Below are 25,030 nucleotides of genomic sequence, written 5' to 3'. Positions count from 1 at the left end.
AACTCACCCACCACCTGTTTTATAAATGAAGTTACAGTGCACACAGACATTCCCTTGTACACATAGTCGATAACTGCTTTCACACCAACACGGCAAAGCTAAATAGGAGGAACGAGTCCGTGTCTCACAAGGCCTGAAATATTTCCTATTTGGTGCTCTGAAGAAACACTTTGCTACTCATCTACAGCACCACTTATGTGTTTTTTAAAATTCCTCTCTTTAAATCAAAATTATATTTTCACATAATTTGCAGGGCCACCCTGTTCTAAAAGGTTTAATATGAAATATATTTCTCTCTCCTCCAGAATAACTACTTGATATGCTTTCAGTTGATGTTTATGGTTTTGGCACAGGCCAAACAAGAAAGTTGCAAAAATGTTTGACAGCCATAAAGGAAGACTCTACTCCTAACTCCTCCACAGTATCTAAATAACATTCGTGTGTTATTGCTTGTTCACTTTCCAATTTTAAGCACTGTATATTAACTTACTGAAAATGAGGATTTATGGGCCATGTAGGTGGCTTAGTCAGCTAAGTGTCTTACTTTAGCCCAGGTCATGATATCATGATTCTTAAGTTCTAGCCCCGCGACGCGCACTGCACTGACAGTGCCAAAGCCTGCTTGGGATTCCCTATTCATCCCTTTCTAGGCCCCTCCCCCCACCGCCCTCACTCTCTTTCAAAATAAACTTAAAAAAAAAAAAAAAGAAAATGAGGATTAACCTTCCACTTTTTGAGACCGAATCCTCAATAAAGTTATAGATCAATATTCAATATATATATTATTATTAATAAACACTATAATAAGTAAGTTATCTAGTATACCAGAATTATTTTTCTTTTTCCTACCTAAGTTCTGTTTTTCTTGGAAATAAAGAAATTGTTTATTGTCCATGTACTTATCTATAACTCAACCTCATTTGTTATGTTCAGTAAGTATATGTCCATTTATTCACTCTCTTTTCAGACTGGTGCCTCTTAACTCAAATTTGTCTGGATATTGTTTTCCCGTTTCCATATATAAACTCCCAGTTTTCAACTGGGAGAAAAGTTGTTGGGTTTTCAGATTTTTACAAAAGAATTTAACAGCATTTTTCTCTCTCTCTTTTCTTCTTCAGGAAACTTCACACTGATACAGTGCTATGATTTAATATGTGGTTCCTGTTCAAATTTTACTAATTACCCCAATACTGTCCTCTATGGCTAAGTTTTTTCCCCAGGGGTCACATATGACATTCAGTTGTCATGTTGATCAGTCTTTCTTTGCTGTTCGTAACACTGACATGACCCGTCTGGTATTTAATGAAATGTGTTCGAATTTAGGTTTTCTGGTTCTTTCCTCATGATTAGATTAGGATTCTGCATTTTAAGAAATATGACATAAATATTGTCTTATTCTCAGTGCATTATACAAGGAGGCATACATGATGTTAAGTCTGTCCTACTTGGTATAACTTTTGATCACTTGGTTAAGGTGGTATCCACTAGATTTGCCTACTATAAATATACCTTTTTTCCCCCTTTGTAATTAATACATAATCTATAGGTATATACCTTGAGATCATGTAAATATCTTTTTTTAAATGTTTACTTTATTTTTGAGAGAGAGAGAAAGAGAGAGAGAGAGAGAAGAGAATGGGGCAGGGCAGAGTGGGATACAGAGGATCTGAAGCAGGCTCCATGCTGTCAGCCCAGAGCCCCATGCAGGGCTTGAACCCACAAACTATGAGATCATGACCTGATAAAGATAGATGCTTAACCGACTGAGCCACCTAGGTGTCCCAAGATCATGTAAATATTTTGTTTCCGAACAAAGTCTGACCCAGTGATTTTAGCACCCACTAATAATTTCTCCCTGAATAAGCTGTTACAATAATCACCAAAAAATGGTGATTTTCCAACTCTATTATTGCACCTACACTTTACTGGTTAGCATCTAATTGCTTCTTAAGCAGATTTTCAACTGAGTTACTGTTTTTAGCACCAGCCTCAACTTCACTTTTAGAATTTCCTGGCACTGCCAATTACTGAACATTCTGGGGTTCTGTGATATAAACCGGGTTGCTTCTGGGCTTTCTTTTCTGCCAGATGAGAAATCATTCTCAATTTTGCTAAATCTGTTACCACCTGTTCATCTGCTTTCCAGCTTCCAAAATACTGTTGCTGTTTTGGTCTCTTCAATTTCTTTGACCTTGTAGGTTTATGCTTTTTAAAATAAATCCCTTTACTGCTATTTTCACTAGGCTTGCAAAGAAAAAGAAAACTCATAGTTTAACTTGCTAACTTTGCTTGAAGGTCCATTAATCTTTCCTTGCTTTCAAACTTCATATAAATGATATTGTACTGGATGAAATCTTCTGTAACTTCCTCTTTCTGTTTGACATCATGTTTCTAAGATTTATCTGCATTGATACATGCAGCTCTAGTTCATTAATTTTTTAAGGTTATTTATTTATTTTGAGAGAGAGAGAGAGAAAGAGAGAGAGCACGTGCAAGCAGGGGAGGGGCAGAGAGAGAGAATTCCAAGCAGGCTCCAGGCTGTCAGCACAGGGCCTGATGCAGTGTTGGAATCCACGAACTATGAGATCATGACCTGAGCTAAAATCAAGAGTTGGATGCTTATATGTCTGAGCCACTCAGGTGCCTCTAGTTTATTCATTTTTAATAACTCATGTTTAACCTACTGTATGAACATGCTGCGATTTTCTTATCCACTTTCTGTATAACAAGAAGTGATAGTGTGAGGTTTGAGGTAGGGATCCAAACTCCATCTTTGCAATTTAAGGCAGCAGAAAAGTAGGGTTACATATGCACAATATCCATTTAAAATGATATTTCAATTCTATAACTTCTAAAATGAACATAGTAATAATGGGCACTAAAAACTCAAGCAATAAGTATCCGTTACTTGGAGACAATGGTGAAATGGGCCTCAAGAATTCAGAAATAACGGGCATCTGGCTGGCTCAATCAGTGGAAGATGTGACTCTTGATCTTGGGGTTGTGCGTTTGAGTCCCATGTTGGAAGTAGAGATTACTTAAAAATAAAATAAAACCTTAAAAAAATGCAGAAATCAGATTTCTCTCTGAAAATTAAACTGTAAGATCAACACCTTATAGGCAGAACAGTGATGTGCAAAGAATAAATGAAAGAACATCTGCAGGTCAGCAACATTTGATCATAATGTAATCACTGTAATAGCAAAAGAAATAATATGTCAGGCAGAATGTGGAAGCAAAGAAAAAAAGAGATCATAGAGACAAATGCTGGCAGTCCATAAAAAACAGTGTCCCTGGGAGCAAGAACCTCAACCAGCACATGGCAATTTTTTCTATTACAAATCATAAGGTTATTCCGAGGATAGAGACAGATGTTGGTAACTGTGGCCAATTCTATTTAAATATTTCCATTCCTCTGGGTCAGAATATCCCTATTGTGAGATGGACACAACAGGCTGTTTTAGCCCTGATGCACTTAAACATTTAGTGTACTTAACTCCCTTCATCCTAATGCCATACTTACCAGGTAACCTATTGTTTTATCCTGTGCCAAGTGAATTTCTATTGTAAATTAGTAGACTGGAATTCCAGCAACTATTTCAAACTCACATGTCTTTTAGTCAGTGTGATATCTTCTGGGCCAAATCACCTTGGACACGGATGAAAGTGAGGCTTTGGAGCTTCTAGCTCAGATCTGAGAACATGGTCATGTAAACGAGTTACTGTGAAATATTATCCTACATAGCTACCTCAACCTTTCATTTGACTACACCATCACCATCTCCAACTCCATTTCTACTGGCTTCTAGAATCTTCTTTGCCCTTTTCATGAAGTATATGTATTAAAAATGAAATAGGTAAGGTCTAATATTATACCTTTCTTGTAGTGTCTGTAAATCTATTGCTGAGTCATGTATTTTGTCAATACTTGGCAATACATTTATTTACTTTTTACAACAGAAAACTTTATATATTAAGTTTCTGCAGGTGGTTTGTTGGAAATTCAAACTCTGTGTGGAACCCATGGAATATACTTACATGACAATGAAATTTCCAATTCTGTCAACAAAAGCTTATCTAATAATGAATTAGGCTCTGTGTTAGGTGTCTGTGACATACAATTAAATAAGACACAATCCTTTTGCCATAAAGCTCATAATATAGTCTGAAAGATGGAAAAATAAAACAGAGAATTATAATAATGAACTCAAAGAACTACACAGCTGTCCATGGCAGTACAGTTCTATTTAGATAGTAGTGATTATCTCTACAGGATGAAAAATTGAGCAAACAGTCAAGGAATTTGAAAGGGAACCAAAGAATCCCATCAAAGAATTTTAAAGGCAACTAAGCACAAGCAGAAGTGTGCCAGGTGATGGGAGAGAGAAGAGACAGTAAACCTGAGAAGCAGCAGGGAGTTCCTTGGAGAGCTGAACGAGTATAACAAGCACAACAAGCAAAGTAAGAAAACGTGGGCTGGGGACAAATTAGGAGGTCTTGCATGGTCTGCCGAGCAACTGGACCTTCTTTTGGACAGAGCTTCCCAAGAAATATGCCTAAATGTTTATTCTTTCAGATGTCAAAGGGGCCAGGAGAAAAACTGGTGTCAGAGGGTAGAGGTGTTTGATTTTATAACAGCCAGGTTTTTTAAAATGTGGTTGTATCATTTCCACAACAACCAGCACTACACGAAAGGTGTGGTTGCTCTAGTTATTGTTAATCTTTTGAATTTTAGGTCTTTTTTTGGGTGTGTAGCATTTTGGTTTCCCTGATGACTAGAGATGGGGAGTATCTTTTCATAGGCTTAGTGCTCATTCTTGTATTTTATGACATGACTGTTCAAGATTTTTACCCAAGTTTTATTAGCTTTGCCTTCTTTTCTTTTAAATCATTGAGTTGGCACGTTCTTTGTATAGTCTGGATGCAAGTCTTTTGTCAAATACATATACTATGATTATTTTCTTCCAGTTTATTGTTTTCCTAATGTTCTCTTTTGAGAAGCTTAGTTTTAATTTTGATTAAGTTCAATTCACCAATGATTCTCCCTTCTGGATATTGCTTTCTATCTCTTGTTTACTCCAAAGTTGTGAAGATATTTCACTATATTTTCTTCTAGAAGCATTACAAGTTTTAGCTTCTATGTTTAGTCTAGACTCTATCTTGAATTAATACTGGCACATGATGTCAAATAGGAACCTTTATTTTTTTTCCATCTGGATATTAAGTTATTCTAGCACCATTTGTTGTAAAGACTTTCCATTTGTAATTGTGCTTTTTTAGTGCCCGTGTCAAAGCCAATTGGCTGTATGGTGTCTACTTCTGGGTTCTTTATTCTTTTCCATTCATTTATTTGTATATCCTTATCCCAGTACCACTCTATCTTGATGACTGTAATTTTAGAGTTAAGTCTTAGTGCCAGACAGTGTAAGTTCTCTAATTTTTATCTCCTTTTTCATGATTGCTTTCAGCTACTTTAGGGCCTTTGCACTTTCAAATATATTTTAGAATTCATATATATCTTGATTTCTACAAGTCTGATGCAATTTTAATTTGGTTTTTATTTGACTGACTCTCTACACCAGTGGTTTTCAAGGTATGGGCTTTTGACCAACAGCATTGGTATCACCAAGAAACTTGTTGTTATAAATGCAAATATTCAAGCCTCACTCTAAGACCTAGTGGATCAAACACTCTGGGGCTGGGGCCTGCAATTTGTGTTTTAACAAGCCTTCCTTGTGATGGTGATGCATGATAAAGTATAAGCTTTGCTGCTTATCAGTTTGGAAGCAGTAACATCTTAGTGATTAAATATTCCAACCCACGAACAGATATTTCTCTTCATTAATTTAGATTTTCTTCAATTTTTCTCAACAGCATTCTGTAGTTTTAAGTGTACATGTCTTGCATATATTTTGCTTAATTTATATCAGGATATTTTATGTTTTCTGACACTACTGTAGATGGCATTCTAATTGTTATTGGCTAACCTTTAGCTGTCGTGTACAGGTAGAAGGGACAGAAGTCTATTTGGGGTGGGAGTTCACTAAGAGATTTGAAAAAAAAGTAAAGAGCTCAATGACTGGCTGTATCTTCAAAACTAACTAGTTTTAACAGATATACAAGATTAGGAGGTTGTTTCCAAACAGGCATGAAGCAGAAGTAACTATGAAAATCACAAAAAGAGGCACCACCAGATGTGCTCTCCCATAGTCTTGCCAAACATTTTCTAAGTCTTGACAAAACGATCAAACATGAATAGCCAGCTTCTGGATCTAGGTACCAAATTGAAACAAAGAAAGGACAGAGGAACATGCTGAACTAACATGAGTAACGTAAGATCAACAAAATCTAAACTGTGACCAGCTCTACAGGCCAAATAGGCTGGATTTTTCAACAGATGAATTTATAAGAAAATAAAAGGGATGGAGGAGAACCACAGAGAATGATGGAGATTTAAATCAAATATGAATTTTTTACAAAATGGAAAACTCTAAACTATAATGAACATTTGGGTGATGAAACTATATAAAACTGTGAGAAAATGATTACTGTGAAAGGTTCAGGGATGCTTTTGGGAGAGGCTGTATTGAGACAGAGCACATGATTCCAGAGTAGAAGACAAAGTTCTATTTCTGATCTGTGTGGAATTCACCGTATAATAATCCATGAAGTTATACATTTAATTCTTAAGGCTTTCTGTAAATTTGTCTTATTTTAAATTAAGTAGTTTTTAAATTAAATTTAAATTAAGTAGTTTTCTCTTATTATGACATATGTAGAATCTGGAATTTAAGAGTTTACAAGCTGTAGTGGTAGAATGGTGTTTGGTGATGATAAGAACTAAGATGTGGCCATGGAAGTGGCTGTTCATTTGATGTAGGGATATTAGTATGGATGGAGTGAAAAAAAAAACTGAACAGCCTAGACTTGGGAAGGCACTGAAGAAGTCTGTAAGTCTGGTTCTCATCTTCACCATCAGGGTGGGGAGTAGCCTGGAGGTTAGCAGAGACAAAAATCATAAGCAGGTGGAAAAAACATATTTAGGTTGAAAAGTTACTACTCTCCCCTGGGTCCACAAAATGAAAGAATATTTTGGAAGGGATGAGGAGAAGAAAGGAACAGTTGAACCCCCATTCTTTCTGTGGTTTGTGGTAAAATGAGCACAAGGAGGCTCATCTTTCAGACACAGGCAGATTTCAGTTGAGGTTTTGTGGCAGAGAAAGTTCCTAAGAAATCATTAAAGGTTAAGGATAATTTGCTAACAAAAAAACAGAAATTCCTGAAACACAGTGGAAGAGATCACGAGAGAAGGAAAGGTATGTGTGTGTGTGCGGTGGGGAGGGTACAGAAAAGCATAAAGAAAGATGAGATTGACAATACATTAGAAAAGACGCAAGGGAAGGCTCCTACTCAAATATTCAAGAATGTGAGCATCGTGGATGGAATGACTTGGTCTCACTGTTCTGACTGGAGCTTGTCTGAAATGCTGGGATACCTAAAATTTACAGGGGTGGTGACAGCCCCGACAGTTGCAAGTGCCTTCAGCTAATCACTTTGCACCTCTCAATGTTTCCAACAAAGAAGGCTTTCAGAATTCTGAGGTTAGAAGAAACACCTTCAGCTCTGAGAATAGGAACTCTTATTATGGCCAAGTGAAGGGAAATTGGAAGGGCTTCTGGAGGATTCCTACCACTGTCAACCACTGGGGATGCTTCTGAATCTTGGATCACAATGACTCTTTCTTCCCTTTTATTTCCAGGGTTCATTGATATTAGAAAGATATGACAAGAGTAGGGCAGGGCAAAAGTGGAAGTAACATACAAAGCTAGAAATGGGCTCAGAGACACGCTCGTTCAGACCCCAGCCTGACAAACACTGATGGGGTCAGTATAGGAGAAATGGAGCATATGTATGCCAACTTATGGGTGGGTCACCATGAGTTCTGCCCTGGAGTACCCAATCTCTCAACAAGTGGGGCCTGACTGGTGGAGCAACATTTCTATTGTCATCAGGGCTGTAGTAGTGAAGGAAAAGAGGAGACACTGATCCATTTGGTCACTTTCCTCTTATGAAATACATTTAATTCTAACAATACAATCTTAGAACACTTTGTGATATTGTTTTTAAAATAAAAATTATGAAATAACCATGTTTCTAAAATACATACACCACAGCATTGCTATATTTCTTGTTCTGCGTATTACCAAAACTATGTTTTTAAAATTTAAAATAAAAATTCAACTATTAAGTACTGAGGGTTCCATGTTACATGCTAATTGTATATTTTAAGGTTTCTTCAGATTTTTGATAGAGTTAAATGTATATAAAATTATAACATTTTAGGTTTGATATAAAATTAAGGGAAAAGTAAGCACAGCATGACTTGGGTAGGACCATGAGACTCAGTATGTCTCAGACTCTTCCACCAAAGCACCCGTATCAGAATACAGCTCCCAGGAACCAGGCAAAGCATCCTGATGTAAGCTGCTATAAGTCTAAACTTTCTAAAAAATATTTTAATTTTGCATTGCATTTGTATTATTTCATTTTAAAATTCCTATGAATTGCATGTTATACCCCATAACTTGTGCATTTATTATAAAGATATTTTAAATTCTTCTGTGGAATAAAATGAACACTCTGGGAAGAAGCATAATATTTATTCTGAAGCTTCATGTAAACTCCCAACTGAGAAACAGTGTTATAAATACATGCTATTTGAATATTTTTGTTGTGTACTCTTACCTCCATTGTAGGTGGAGTCTTTCTTTTTCTTCTAATCCAAGCTATAAAGACAAATAATATTTAAATGTAAATTTTGGTAATTTGCACAAACATTTTACTCATTCATGCATAAAACAAATATTTATTGAGCACCTGTTAACGTGTTATCTTAGGCACTGGACATGTAAGAAGGAACCAAATATGAATTTTCTCCTCCCCTGCAGCATGTATACTGGTGAAGGGGAACAGAAAACACACACAAATATATGATGTCAGGTAATGATTTGTTCCTGAAAAAATATAAGAGCATAGGGAGTTCAAGAAGGAAAGGCAGTTCTATTTCTAAAATCAGACCTAGTAATCATCTGAATTCAACTGAGTGCTCACTGCTTTGTAGCAACAGGAAGGGAGTGGGCCAGCTGCCTCAAGGGAAGTGCATGTGAATCACATGAAAGATGACATTTAGGAGACTAGAATCAGATTTTTTGGGTTCAAATCTCAACCTCATCCCCTAATGGCTGTGCCACTAGGAGGAAACTACTTAATTTTCTAAGCATCAGATTTCCAATCTGTAAAATATAAATTACAAAAACACCTATATGTAAAAGTTCTTGTTAAAAGTATATGAAATTATATATACAAATTTTTAGCTCAGAGCCTGGCATACAGTAAGCATTAAGTCTAAGTTAATATTTTTAATATTATTATCAACTATTATTATCACTATAATTCAATAAACCTCTATTTTAAAAAATAGACTGAAAAAATCCTAAGTGCAATACTATTAGCTTGGACTATAAGAATATATAAAGAAAATATACTGTAGGAATTTGGTCTTTAAAAAATAGAAAACGGATCACTTTAGTTGATTTAATTTTCATTTAAAAATTGTGAGGTGTCCTTATTTAATAGAGAAATTAAATAACTTTCTCAAATTTATATACTAAGTACCAATGGTAGCATGTGAGTCCAGATTTGACCTTGTTTCCAGCTCCAAAAGCTATCCATATTCTACTAAGCTGCCTCTCAAATTTCAGTAAGCAACAAGCAAAGAACACAAAACTAGGAAGAAAAATAGGTTGTGACCTTAATTACAAGTCAGAAAATAAGAATTGGTGACCCCATTTTACAGTATGAGAAACTGAGGTTCACAAAGATTATACAACCTGCATAAACTCAACAGCCTGGGAATCAACCTCTTGTTAAAATGGCTCTAAAACTTGAGCTCTGTCTGTTTACCAACTACCTTTCCTTCAGACCAGCTCCACTAACTTGCCTTTTGTCATCCAAGTAATAACACCAGGCAGGAGCTGTCCTCCAGATAAGCCCAGTACTGAATGGTTGTAGGGGTACAGTGAGCAACATTCAACTGTAGGCCTTGCACTGATCCTGTATAAGTATTTTTAATAGAATTTCAGTGTTTTACCTTCTCTACTCCTACTTCTGAGTTTCTAACCCTGTTGTTTTTCATTGCATTCTTTTTTTTGTTTTAGGTGTTTTTTTTTAATCTATCATTTATTAATTTTTGAGAGACAGAGAGAGACAGAGTGTGAACGAGGGCTGGACAGAAAGAGACACACAGAATCTAAAGCAGGCTTCAGGCTCTGAGCTGTCAGTACAGAGCCTAACGTGGGGCTCGAACTCACGGACCATGAGATCATGACCTGAGCTGAAGTTGGACACTTAACTGACTGAGCCCCTGCATTCTCTTTCTCATTAGCTTCCACTCCTATTTGGTCCATTTCTAGTCACAACTTGTACAGATTTTATATTCCTTGTTAGCTTTAAGGTTAGGAGGAAGATGCATCCATGGTAGATTTATTTTTCTACTGCCTAAATGCCTCAAAAGAGTAGGTACTTAATACAGCTGTGGAATGAATACTTCTACTATAAAATACTTCCACTACACAAATATTTGTTGTAATGGGATTTTTACCTGCGTTAGAAAATCCAGCTTAGCAATAGCAAGACTCCTCTGTGCAATCAAGGAAATGAGTACTTTATGGAATTTTCAACTGCTTTTTTATGGTCAAAATAAAAGTTACTTAGTTTTATTTATGGGCATTTTCCCCCCTAGGATAGAGCTTCTTTTAAAGTATTTCAACATAAGCCACATACCTCTCAAAGGTTTTAAGCAGTAAATCTTCAGTTTTAAATGAGATTAGAATTAAGAAAAATCAAATGCTAGGGCAGGGGTCAGCAAATTATACAATCTGTGAGTCAAATTCAGCCTATAACTTGTTTTACATTTTTAAATGGTTGAAAAAAATATCAAAGGAATAATAATATTTCATGACACATGAAAATTTCATAGAATTTAAACTTCACTATCAGTAAATAAGGTTCTATTGGAACACAGCCACACTTGTAGAGCCCAGAAAGGCTAAAATATTTATCACTTGACCCTTTAAAGAAAGTTTGCCAATCCCTGTGGTAGTGCAACCAATAAGTATAAGCCTTGTATCAAGAACTATCTATCCTGATTCAAAAACACTTTCATAATATTAGAAAAAAATTATTATTAACTATTACACTTTTTGCTAATGAATACCATGTACTCAAGAGTCTGTGAACATACACTGTTGGCGTTAGATCACGCTGAAAAAGTATTATGGCATGATGCACATTTGCTATCACCATGAGAAAAACAACTTAAAACAGCAAAGTGTCTTATCAATAAGTCCATAAAATGACATTTCCAGTTTCTTTGTAAGGTTAAAATAAGGAAAATACTTCAAGTAAATATAAATAATTTTCAAAAAAATCCCAAGATAAATTAATATATCAAATAAACTCTGACATGTGTTTTCTAAAGTGTACTTGTTTTATAGAAGTTTATAAAATTCATGCACAGAAGAAGGCAATATAACTCAGATAATGTATTAAGTACTGCTTAGAATAGTCACCCTCATGGGACACATTATTCTCTAAGGAAAGATATAGGACTTGCTTTAGTTTTGTTATAAATGGCTCAAGGAAAAAGATCATTGTTTTATCTAGATAAATAAATGCAATGGCTGAGATAAATTTGTATAATTCTACAATAACCAGATACTTGAAATGTTCTTGAGATGATGGTTGATGACCGTTTGCTCCTACGTATCCAATAAATATATACATCTACAGCTGGAAATATTCTAAGTGATCACTCATTTATATAATCGTCCCTAACTTTCCCAATCACTATATGCAACAAAGGAAATATCCTGTAGAAGGCTGGCAAGGGTTAGGAAGAGGAAGAATAAAAACAAGCATTAATATCAAATCATTACATTTCTTTTTTTTATCTTCCTAACAATCTGGAACTGAACCTCTATCCAATTACAAATTATATAATGATTTTGCCATTGCTAATTATACCTGTATGGTGGATTCTGTACCAGTCTTCATTATAATGTAACTATTATTTGAACAGAATGTAGCAAGATAACTGGACAGTTTATATCTTAAGATCCTAGCATTCTTTCATCAGTGTTCATCTGCATTCTTATTAGTATGCATGAGATTTTCATTGAACTTTAATACTCTTATTGGAACATAACACACTATAATAAGCATAAAAGTGAGCATGCAAATTAAAGTTCCCATTAATCACTAAAAGAGACTAGTGGAAGCAAGCAGGAAAATACATTCTTAAAATTTCTATAAGCACTGGAAATGGCGAAATATACTTTTAGAAGTAGCGCCAACAGGGGTTAAGGTAAATGAGACATTTATCATTAGATTCAGGAGGTGACCCTTCAGAAGTAAAATTATGGAAAGCTTGTGAGGAGTCTGTATCCAAAAAATACTACATTAGAAAAATGTGTTGTTAATTTGCTTGAGGAAAAGATAACACTATAATAAAGCCTCATCTTTTAAAAAATAATCTTTGCCAGTTCTGGGTGTGTATACATTATAAAAAGCTACAAAAATAAGAATCTATACTTTTTAACTGTGAAAATTCTTCAAATGACATATTATGAAATGAGTCACTTTCTGATTACTGACTCTTGAATGCATCTTAATGATTTTATTAAATTGGCATATTTAAGTCAAAAATTTTGTGATGCTCAAGCCTATTACCCTTCTTTTTCCTTAATCCACTTTAGTTTGATATTATTTACAAACAATACAATGAAACCATTTTAAGTGCGCAATTCCATGAATTCTGAAAAACATATACAACGTTCTAAGCAGCACCACAATCAGGATATAGAATGTTTCCATCACTGGGAAGTTTCCTATTCTCTGACCATGTGCAAACACCCACCCTAATCCATCCACAGCCCTCAGGTAGTGCTACACTTTCTGTCACTGTTGATGAGTTCTGTCTTATCTACAATTTCATAAAAATGGAATTTTACAGTATGCATTCTTCTGCACCTCTCTTATTTTACTCAACATAATGTTATTAAAGTTCATCCATGTAACTGTGTGTTGAGAACAGACTCTTAAGGTAGCCTCCACAACTTCCATCTCTTCATGTCCACACCTTTGGATGGCCTCTTCCACTTGAGTGAAGGCAGGTCCTGTGACCTACTTCTAACTATGATAAGAGGGCAAAGGTGATGGGATGTCTATGAATTCAAGATTATGTTAGGTGAGATTACAGCATACATTTGCCAGAGTCTCTCCCTTGTTGGCTGTAAGAGAAAAGGAGGCATGTTGGAGAATCCCATGTGGCAAGGAACTTTCAGTGACCTCTAGGAGCTTAGGGTGACCTCTGACCAGCATCAAGTGGAAAACTGAAGCTCAGAGTCCTATTAGTTGCAAGGAGCTGAATTCTATGAACAATCATACATGTGGAACAATGAATCCTTTCCCACTCAAACCTTCCAGATGAGAATGCAGTCCTGGACACCTTAACTGCAGTCTATGTGAGACCCTAAGTAGAGACCCATCTAGGCCTGGACTCATGACCACAGGAACTGGGAGATGATAAATGTGTAGTGTTTTCAGCTACGTTTGTGGTAATATTGATGCAGAGATATTAAAAAAAAGTGAGCACAGCAGCAGTTCCATTCTTTTTATTCCTGTGTCGTATTCCACTATATGGAAAACAACAATGTGTTTATCCACTCAATTTTTGTTTGGTGTTTGGGGAGGTTTCAAATTTGGGCTTTTATGAATAAAGCTACTATGAAAACTTTCAGCACAAGTGTTTGGGTAGACTATGTTTTTATATCTCTGGGTTAACACCCAGCAAATTTCCAGGTTATAAGGTAAGAGTATGTTTAAATTCACAAAAAGTAAGCTGTTTTCTAAAGTAGTTGCACCATTTATGCATCAGCCAAATATTTATATAAGTTTCAGGTCTTTACATCCTCATTAACACTTTGTATTGTTAATCTTTTAAATTCTAACTAGCCAGTGGTATGTAGTGGTATTTCACTATAGTTTTAAATTGCATTCTTTGATAACAAATGATGTTACATATCTTCTTTTTAAATTCTGATGTTTGTCCTATTATTGGGTTGTGAGAGTTCTTTACATATTCTGGATACAAGTTTTATGTCAGATATGTATACCAAAATTTCCCCTCATCCATCTTCTCATTTGTTCAGAGTTATCTGCTAAAAAAGAGAATTTAAAAATTTTTGATGAAGTCTAGCTTGTCATATTTTTTCTGTTATATTTGGTGTCCTGTATAATTCTTTGACTATGCCATGATAGATTTTGCCCAATGTTTTCTTCTAAAACCTTTAACTTTCACATTTAGGTCTATGATCAATTTCAAGTTATGTTTTAGAGATAATATGAGGTAAAGATCATTTTTTTTTTCATATGGAAATCCAATTATTTAACACTAGTTGTTGAAAAGAATTTCCTTTTCCGGTTGAAAACTCAAATGACCATACAAGTGTAGGAATACTTTTGGACTCTCAGTTAGATTCCATTAATTTTATATTTATCCTTATAGTGGTATTAAATTGTCTTGAAAAATGTAGCTTTTTAAAGTTAAATCCTCAAACCTTGTTCTTCTTTTCAAAAAGTGTTTTAGGCAGTATGGAGATTCCTCAAAAAGTTAGAAATAGAACTACCGTATGATCCAAAAATTGGACTATCAAGTATTTACCCAAAGGATATAAAACTACTGACACAAAGGCATACATACATGCACCCCGATATTTTCCACAGCATTATCAGTAGTTGACAAATTACTGGAAGAGTAAATGTCCATCCACTGATGAATACACAATGATGTGGTATATATACACAATGGAATATTTCTCAGTCATCAAAAAGAATGAAATCTTGCCATTTGCAAGGACATGGATGGAGCTAGAGTATAATGCTAGGCCAAATAAATTGGAGAAAGACAAATACCATATTATTTCGCTCATCTGTGGAATCTAAAAAACAGAACAAATGAACATAGGGGGGAAAAGAGAGGCAAATCAAGAAAGACAGTCTTAACTATAGAGAACAAACTGGTTACCAAAGGGAAGGTGGGCAAGGGAAGGGGTTGTATAGGGGATGAGGACTAAGGAGGACACTTGTGATGAGCACTGGCTGTTGCATATAAGTGATGAATCATTAAATTGTACACCTGAAACTACTATTACACAGTATGTTAAAGGAACTAGAATTTAAATAAAAATTTGAAAAGAATAAAAAGTGTTTTAGGTATCCCATATGCTTTTACATTTTAATGTAACATTTAGGATCAACATGTTCATTTTAAAAAGAGAAAGTTCATTAGTATTTTGACTTGGGATGCACTAAATGTACAGATCAATTTGAGGTATATAACATCTTTTAACCATTGATTTGGAACAATGAAAACTGTGTATCCCTCCACTTATTTAGGTTTCCTTTAATTTCTCTTAGGAATGTTCTAGAATTTTCTTTCTTTTTTCTAAATAGTTTATTGTCAAGTTGCTTTCCATATAACACACAGTGCTCATCCCAACAAGTGCCCTCCTCCATGCCCATCACTCATTTCCCCCTCTCACTCACCCCCATCAACCTTCAGTTTGTTCTCAGTATTTAAGAGTATCTTATGGTTTGCCTCCCTCCCTCCCTTTAACTATTTTTCCCCTTCCTCTCCCCCATGGTCCTCTGTTAAGTTTCTCCTGTTTCACATATGAGTGAAAACATATGGTATATGTCCTTCTATGCCTGACCTATTTCACTTAACATAACACCCTTAAGTTCCATCCACATTGTTGCAAATGGCCAGATTTCATTCTTTCTTATTGCCATGTAGTATCCCATTGTATATATATATACCACATCTTCTTGATCCATTCATCAGTTGATGGGCATTTAGGCTCTTTCCATGATTTGGCTATTGTAGAAAGTGCCACTATGAACACTGGGGTACATGTGCTCCTATGCATCAGCATTCCTGTATCCCTTGGGTAAATCCCTAGCAGTGCCATTGCTGGGTCATAGGGGAGTTCTATTAACTTTTTTGACGAACCTCCACACTGTTTTCCAGCGTGGCTGTACCAGTTTACATACCCACCAGCAGTGTAGGAGAGTGCCAATTTCTCCACATCCTCGCCAGCATTTATAGTCTCTTGATTTGTTCATTTGAATCAATCTGACCAGCGTGAGGTGGTATCTCAGTGTGGTTTTGATTTGTATTTCCTTGATGATGAGTGATGCTGAGCATTGTTCCATGTGTCTGTTGGCCATCTGGATGTCCTCTTTGGAGAAGTGTCTGTTCATGTCTTCTGCCCATCTCTTCACTGGGTTATTTGATTTCTGGGTGTGGAGTTTGGGGAGTTCCTTATAGATTTTGGATACTAGCCCTTTATCTGATATGTCATTTGCAACTATCTTTTCTCATTCTCTCAGTAGCCTATTCATTCATTTTATTGATTGTTTCCTTGGCCGTGCAGAAGCTTTTTACCTTGATGAGGTCCAGTAGTTCATTTTTGCTCTTGATTCCTTTGCCTTTGAGATGTGTCAAGTAAGAAATTACTGTGGCTGAGGTCGAGGAGGTTGATTCCTGCTTTCTCCTCTAGGGTTTTGAGGGCTTCCTGTCTCACAAGAATGTTCTCCATTTTTCAATATACAGGATGTAGAGACATAGTTTTGTAATTTTATCCCTAAATGGCATTTTAAATGAGAGACTAAGAAATATCTGTGCCCCCATGTTCTCTGTAGCATTACTGGCAATAGCCAAGATATGGAAACAACCTAAATGTCCAGTGATGGAAGAATGAAGAAACTCTGACACACACACACACACGTATTTATAAGGGAATATTATTCGGCCTTAAGAAAAACCTGTCATCTGTGACAATATCAGATGAATCTGGAAGATATGGTAAATGAAATAAGCTAGCTATGGAAAGAAAAATACTACATGATCTCATTTGTATGTGGAATACAGGTGTCTAAGAGGGGTGGGAGATGGGGAAAATGGGGAGATATTGATCTTTAAATGTTAAACCAACTTGAATTACTGGGATAAATTGCACGTCATTAAGGCATACTACCCGTTTATATACTACTGGATGCAGTTTGCTAATATTTTGTTAATGCTTCCTGAATTTATGATTATATGGGATATTGGTTTATAGTATTCTTTTCTTTATTGTCTCTGGCAGGAGTTGGTATCAGGGTAAACCTAGCCTCACACAATGAGTAGAGAAGTAAGTATTCCTACCTCCAACATTTTTGGCAAGAGTATATGACAAATCCAGGTAAATAAAATAAAAAAAAATAAATTCTACACTATCTCAGTAAAATGTTCTATAACTGTCAACTAGGTTAAACTGTTAGATATATATAGTTGTCTTCTACATGGGCCAGTGACGTTTACCACAATTATTTACATAATTAGGTTTAAATCTATAGGTATTTGTACAGCTATGTTCACAGCAGCATTACCAATAGTCCAAATGTGGAAATCATCCAAATGTCAATTGATGGATGAACAAGTGAACAAAAATCTAGTATATGGAGAAAATGGAATATTATTCAGCGTGAAAAAGGAATGATATTCTGATAGATGCTAAGGCATAAATAAACCTTGAAGACATTATGCTAATTGAGATAAGCCATATTGGAAATAATAAATACTGATTCCATTTATATGAGATACCTAAAATAGTCAAATTCAGAGACACAGAAAGTAGAATGGTGGTTGTCAGGCATGGTGGGGGTGGAGAGGAGGGAAAGGGAAGTTACTATTTCATGGGTAAAGGATTTCAGTTTAGGAAGATGAAAAGCTCTGTAGATGGTGTTGATATTGTGCAACAGTGTAGATGTGCCTAAAGCCACTGAGCTATGCGCTTAAAATGCCAAAAATGGAATTTTATGCCATGTATCTGTTATCACAATAGGGAGAGATAATAAAAAATTCAGTCAAGGTAATCAACTGTATTAATAGAATGAAGAATAACCATAAAATTTAACTTAATAAATGCAGAAAAAATGACAAAATCCAACGTCATTCATGATAAAAACTCCCAGAAATCTAGGAAGAAAAGGGAGCTCCTTTGATATGATGGAAAGCATCTATATACAAATTTCTGGCTAACATCAAATTTAGTAGTGAGAAACTGAATGCTTTCTCTCTAAGTTTAAGGAAAAGGCAAGACCATTCACTTTCACTATTTCTTTATTTTTTGAAACGTTTATTAATTTATTTGGAAACAGAGAAATAGAGAGTGATCAGGGTAGAGGCAGAGAGACAGAGGGAGAGAGAGAATCCCAAACAGGCTCTACATTGTCAGCACAGACCTGGACGTTGGGCTTGAACTCATGAACCATGAGATCATGACCTGAGCTGACACCGAGAGTTGGATGCTTAACTGAATGAACCACTCAGGCGCCCCCACTTTCACTATTTCTAATCATCAATTCCATGGACATCCTTGTCAGGAAAGGAAGGCAAGAAAAAAAATACATTAGACTAGAGGAAATAAAAAGAATAGAAATTATTTATGTAGATAATCCCCTCAAATGTACAGTAAACTAAAATAAATGAGTTTAGCAAAGTTGCGTAAAGTACACAGTTGATATAAAAAATCAGTTGTATTTTTATGTATTATCAATGAATAATGTGAAATTAAAATAAAAACAATTAACAATAGCCTCTAAAAATTAACAAACATTTAGGAATAGCTGATACAATGTGTGCAGCTTTCATTTGTGTCTGATGGCAGTGTCTGTCTGTGCTTTGCCTCCAGATCCTGCTATATCCATAAATATATAGCTGAAAGTAAGTTGAAATCACAGTGCAATATCATTTTATTTGAAATAAGCTGACCTCCTGTGTGATTTAATAAATAAATGCTAAGCTTTCTAGTATTAAAAAAGGAGCGCTTAAGTTTTCATTTAATAAAATAGGTGCAAGACTGCTAAAAATTGCAGATGAAAAAATGAAGGAAGACCTAAGGAGAGAATATGCTGTGTTCACAGAAAGCTCAATTCTTTTCAAGCTGATCTATAAATTCAGTACATTCCCAATCAAAATCATGGAAGGGTTTTTGGGGTAGTAATTGATAAGCTGATAATAAAAGTGATATATAATGACAAAGAACGTAAAGTATCCAAAACAATTTTGAAAAAGAGATTGGAGAATTCAAATTACTTATTTCAAGACTTACTGCAAAGTTTCAGTAATCAAGACAGTGTGGCATTGGGAAAAGGACAGACATGGATCCATGGACAGAATAGAGAATACAGAAATAGACCACACCTACATAGAAAACTGATATTTGCAAAGGTGCAAAAACAGTGAGGAAAGGATGGTCATTTCAAAAATAGTGCTGGGAGAGCAACCAAAATCATAAAGAAAGAATATGATGAGGGTTGCCAGGGGATGCGTAAGGGTAAGAAGAATGGGAGAATTATTGTTTAATGGAATGGAGTTGGTTTTATGAGATGAAAAAGAGTTACGGAGATAAGTGATAGTAGTGGCTACACAATAAGGCAAATGCATTTAATATCATGAACTGTATGCTTAAAAATGGTTAATATGGCATATTTTATGCTATGTGTATTTTAATACAATCAAAACTAGTACTGGAAAAAAGTGGATACCCATATAAATGACATTGTATCTATACCATTCACAAAAATAGATTCAAAATGGATCACTGATGTAAATGTAAAGCTCCAAACTGTAAAATTTTAGAAGAAACCACAGGAGAAAATATTTATGACCTTAGGTTAAGCAAAAATTTCTTGTAATGCCAAAATGATGATAGATAAAAGCAAAAAAATGATGAATTGGATTTCATTACAATTATGAATGTGTGCTCTCCAAGAGGCACTGTCAAAATAATCACAAAACAAGCCCCAGACTGGGAAAAAAGTATTTGCAAATCACATATATGTAGAATTGTATCAAGCTTATATAAGGAACCCTCAAAAATAAACAATTAAAAAAAACCCAACCAAATAAAAAATTTGTGGGCAAAAAGATATGAACATATACTATAGTAAAGAAGGTATACAGATGGCAAATATTATGAAAAGATCATCAGTATGACCAGTCACTAGAGAAATAAAAATCAAAACCACAGTGAGACACTACAACACAAATCCAGTGACACTGACAACACTAAAGGCTAGGGAAAATGAGGACCCTCTGTAGTTCTCCATACAGTAGGAATGGGAAAGCTGGATGGTATAGGCATAAAACCAGTTTAGCAGTTTAAGTTGAATTTATTATTACCACATGACCTAGAAACGCCACCTCAAGGTAGTTACCTGAATGAAATGAAAATTCATGTTCATTTATTTATATCTAAATAGGAATATTAATATATATAGTGGCTCCACTTTTAAGTGTAACAGTCCAAATGTCCTGCAGCTGGTGAATGGATAAGTTGGTATATCGATATGATAAAATTCTACTTAGCAATAATAAGGAATAAACTGCTGATTCATGCAAACATATAAATGAATTTCAAAAGCATTAAGTGAATTGAAAGAAAGCTGCCTTCTGCTTCTAGCCAAGATGGAGCAAGAGGGACATGAAACAACAATTTTCAAGACAGTGGACATCAAGTAATGAAATACAGTGATCTCTTAAGAATGTTAAAAACAGGGCGCCTGGGTGGCTCAGTTGATTAGGCGGCCAACTTCGGCTCAGGTCATGATCTCACGGCTTGTGGGTTTGAGCCCCGCGTCAGGCTCTGTGCTGACAGCTAGCTCAGAGTCTGGGGCCTATTTCAGATTTTGTGTCTTCCTCTCTCTCTGCCCCTCTCCCACTCATGGTCTGTTTCTCTCTCTGTCTCAATAATAAAATTAAAAAACACTAAAAAAAAAAAGGATGTTAAAAACATACAAAGGTTACCCTTACTGCTTTGAGAGCTTCCAGTCTCCTGCTAAAGTCTACTACCTATGTTATGGAGATGGAGCTGGGAGTCCAGAAGACCAAGGTGACTAAAATTCACAGGTTAGACAATCAGATAGGAGACAGCTTCAAAGAGAGCAAACTCTGGAGATTGGTGCGGGGGCTGCTATCAAGTATTCAGTAGAGTACTAAAGAGTTCACGTAAGAAACTTCTAAGACCAGGAAAAGGACCACCTGAAAAGATCAGATGGAAAAGTATTCATATTTTACATAGAAGCAATAGTAATGTTAATTTCCAGCACCCATAGTGGAAAACCTCATGATTCATGGGGCAGAGGAGAGTGCTTAGCCATGACTTGCATCAATGATGCAGAATTATTAGATCTAGATTAAATTCTGTTCCAGTCCCACCTAACAATTCTTAAAAGATTATCCCTGAAAGGATCCAACTGTTTCCAACTAACTTAACTGTGTCTCAGAACAAACTCAATAATATAGATAGGAATATAAAAATATCTTGTATTCAACTAGGCAAAAATTTTAAATGTCTGACATCCAATCAGAAATTGCAAAAAAAAAAAAACAAAAAACAAAAAACCAAAAACAAAGAAGCAGGAAAACTTTCCATAATGAAGAGAAAAAAACCCCAAGTAACCAAAACCAACTAAAAACGGACACAGATGGTAGAATTAGCAGAAAAAACTTTCAAACAGTTACAACTGTACTCCAGATGTTCAAAAAGTGAGAGGACAGATTGAAGAGGTTAGGTAGAGACATGCAGGATATAAAACAGATGCATATCAAACATATGGAGATGAAAACTACAATGCCTGAAATGAGGAATACTCTAGATGGATTGGTAGGAATTTGACATTGTAAAAGAAAAGATTAATGAACTTGAAGATACAACAAGAGAAACCATACAAAACAAAACTCAAAGAGAAAAAGCCACCACAAATGAACAGAGCATCTATGAACTGTGAGGCAATGTCAAATAGCCCAAAATTATAAATGGAGTACCCAAAAGGAAGGATGGAAAGAGACTCAAAGAAAAGTATTTGATTGTGGGGAAGAGCACTGGGTGTTATATAGAAACCAAGTTGACAATAAACTATATAAAAAAAAGTATTTGAAAAAATAATTGCCAAAATTTTTCTAACTTTAATCAAAACTGTAAATCCATAAGCCTAAGAAGCTCATGAAACTTCAAGCACAAAAGAGACTATACCTGTATGATTATGGTACATCATAATCAAATTGCTGAAAACCAGCTAAAAAAAGAATAAGTTGAAATTAACCAGAAGAAAAAAATGTTACATACAAAGGGGTAAAGAAAAGCAGGACAACAGATTTCTCAACCAAAAAAAAAAAAAAAAACAAAAACAAAAAACACATATAAAGTATCTTTAAACTTCTGAAAGGGGGGAAAAAACTATCAACCTAGAATATTAGAGCCAGAGAAATATCCTTTTAAAAATATTTTATTTTTAAAGTAATCTCTACACTCAACGTGGGGCTTGAAGTCTCAACCCCGAGATCAAGAGTCACATAAGCCACCAACCAAGTCAGCCAGGCACCCCTCCAGAGAAATATCTTTAAAAATATATTTCAGACATATGAAAGCTGAAAGAGTTTAATGCCAGTAGACTCACATATTAATGGGGTGTTAAAGGAAGTCTTAGACGCTAAAGGAAAATGACTGCAGATAGAAATCAGATTTACAAAAAGGAAAAAGAGCATTAGAAATGGTAACACTCTGAATTATATATGTCATATTTTTCTAATTGATTAAATCAATTTAAATGCTAGTTTGCTATTTAAATAAAAATAATGATGCTAAGTGTGCAGTTTGTAACATGTAGAACTAAAATAGATGACCACAACACAAATCTTAGAAGGGAGAAACAGCAGTACACCTTTGTAAGGTTCTTGTACTCTATACGAAGAGGAAATATCACATAAAGAAAAATATGGCCAAGATATGGTCTATAAAACCAAAAACAGTCATGCAACTAACAGAGATACAGTTGATAACCCACAGTAGGCAATAAAATTGAATCATAAAAATACTCAATACTAATATATTAGTTTGTAGATTAGTTTCAGGGCTGCTGAAGCAAAGTAAAGTGTCAAAGATTCAGTAGCAGTTAAACAATAGGAATTTATTTTTATTTTTTCATAATTTTGGAAGGTGGAAATCTAAGATCAAGATATTAACATGGTCAGCTTCTTCTGAGGTTTCTCCCGTCAGCTTACAGATGACTGTCTTCTCCCTGTGTCTTCACATGTTCTTCCCTCTGCATATGTCTGTACCCTAATCCCCTCTTTTTATAAGAATGCCAGTCATATTGGATTAACACCCATCTTAATAACTTTACTTTAATTTAATTACCTCTTTGAAGACCCTGTCTCTAAATACAGTCTGAAGTGCTGGGGTTAAGGTTTCAACATAGAATTTGGACAGACACAATTCAGCCATAACAATTAGGAAAGAGAGATGTGACATCACTATAAATTGTAAAGATATTAAAAGGATAATAAAGACATATTCTGGTCAGTTTTATGTGAAAAAATTTGGAAACTTAGATGAAATGGACAGACTCTTTGAAAGAAACAAGCTACAAAGATCATTCAAAAAGATACAGATATCCTGAATCTAATAAAGAAATTTAGTTTGCAGTTGAAAACTCCAGGCTCAGATTGCTTCAATAGTGAAGTCTGTCAAATATTTTTTAGACATAATTTTAACTTGGGGCACCTGGGTGGCTTAGTCAGTTACGTATCCAACTTTGGCTCAGGTCATGATCTCACAGTTCATGAGTTTGAGCCCTGTGTTGGGCTCTGTGCTGACATCTCAGAGCCTGGAGCCTGCATATTCTGTGACTCTCTCTCTTTCTGCTCCTCCCCCACTGGCAATCGCTCTGTTTTGCTCTCTTTCTCTCAAAATAAATAAAAATTAAAAAATAAAAATAGTTTTAACTCTACATAAAATTTTGCAGGATATTGAAAAAGGAATATACCCAAACTATATGAGATCAGCATTACCATTATACCAATACCAAGCAGACATACAAGAAAAAAATTATTAACCAATATCCCTTAAGAATATAGATGTAAAAACATTTAAAAAGTTTAGATAAACCAATCAACAATATATAAAAAGAATACTATATCAGCAACAAGGCAAGAATGTCCATTTAAATCCCTTCTAATCAACAGTATAGTGGAAGTCCTAGTCAGTGCAAACAAGTAACATTAAAACAATAAAAGACATCCAGGTTGAAAAGAAAGAAAACATGTTTTTACTTACAGACAACATGATCTTCTACATAAAACATCTGATGAAATTGACAAAAAGCTATTACAATTAATAACTGAGCTTAGCCAAGTCATAGCATATAAGATACATATACATATGCCTATTGCATATTTATTTAATAATTATCAAAAATTGACATCAAAATTTATCATTTACAGTAGTATAAAATATGTACTTAGGAATTATATATTTTTAATTTTTTTCATTTATTTTTTAAAATAGTTTATTGTCAAATTGGTTTCCCTACAACATCCAGTGCTGTTCCCCCAAGTGCCCTCCTCCATCACCACCACCTCTTTTCCCACCTCCCCCTTCAACCCTCAGTTCGTTTTCAGTACTCAATAGTCTCTCAAGTTTTGCATCCCTCTCTCTCTACAACTCTCTTTTCCTCTTCCCCTCCCCCTGGTCCTCCACTAGATTTCTCCTGTTCTCCTGTTAGACCCATGAGTACAAACATATGATATCTGTCCTTCTCTACCTGGCTTATTTCACTTAGCATGACACCTTCGAGGTCCATCCACTTTCCTACAAATGGACAGATTTCATTCTTTCTCATTGTCATGTAGTACTCCATTATATATATATATATACACACCACATCTTCTTGATCCACTTATCAGGTGATGGACATTTAGGCTTTTTCCATGATTTGGCTATTGTTGACAGTGCTGCTATGAACATTGGGGTACATGTGCCCCTATGCATCAGCACTTCTGTATCCCTTGGGTAAATCCCTA

At 35.2% G+C, this 25,030-nt stretch overlaps 1 protein-coding gene, 1 long non-coding RNA gene and 1 other non-coding gene across 3 annotated transcripts in view; 2 read left to right on the top strand and 1 right to left on the bottom strand.

Moving 5' to 3' along the window:
- Window positions 1-25,030, bottom strand: part of NDUFAF2 (NADH:ubiquinone oxidoreductase complex assembly factor 2) — a 159,768-nt gene that overhangs the window by 31,830 nt on the left and 102,908 nt on the right. Inside the window, exon 3 of the mRNA XM_029942286.1 lies at window positions 8,746-8,786. Within this exon, the coding sequence (XP_029798146.1) occupies window positions 8,746-8,786 (41 nt within the window). The remainder of the gene's footprint in view (window positions 1-8,745; window positions 8,787-25,030) is intronic.
- Window positions 6,825-18,937, top strand: LOC115294412. The gene is made up of 3 exons (XR_003909875.1): window positions 6,825-6,950; window positions 17,271-17,366; window positions 18,858-18,937. It is a non-coding gene; the product is annotated as an uncharacterized LOC115294412 (long non-coding RNA).
- LOC115295098 lies at window positions 18,793-18,960 on the top strand. The gene has a single exon (XR_003910321.1). It is a non-coding gene; the product is annotated as a small nucleolar RNA SNORA23 (small nucleolar RNA).

Source organism: Suricata suricatta, chromosome 6 (genome assembly GCF_006229205.1).
Source record: "Suricata suricatta isolate VVHF042 chromosome 6, meerkat_22Aug2017_6uvM2_HiC, whole genome shotgun sequence".
In the NCBI taxonomy this organism is placed as follows: domain Eukaryota; kingdom Metazoa; phylum Chordata; class Mammalia; order Carnivora; family Herpestidae; genus Suricata; species Suricata suricatta.
This window is presented reverse-complemented; position numbering and strand designations above follow the sequence as displayed.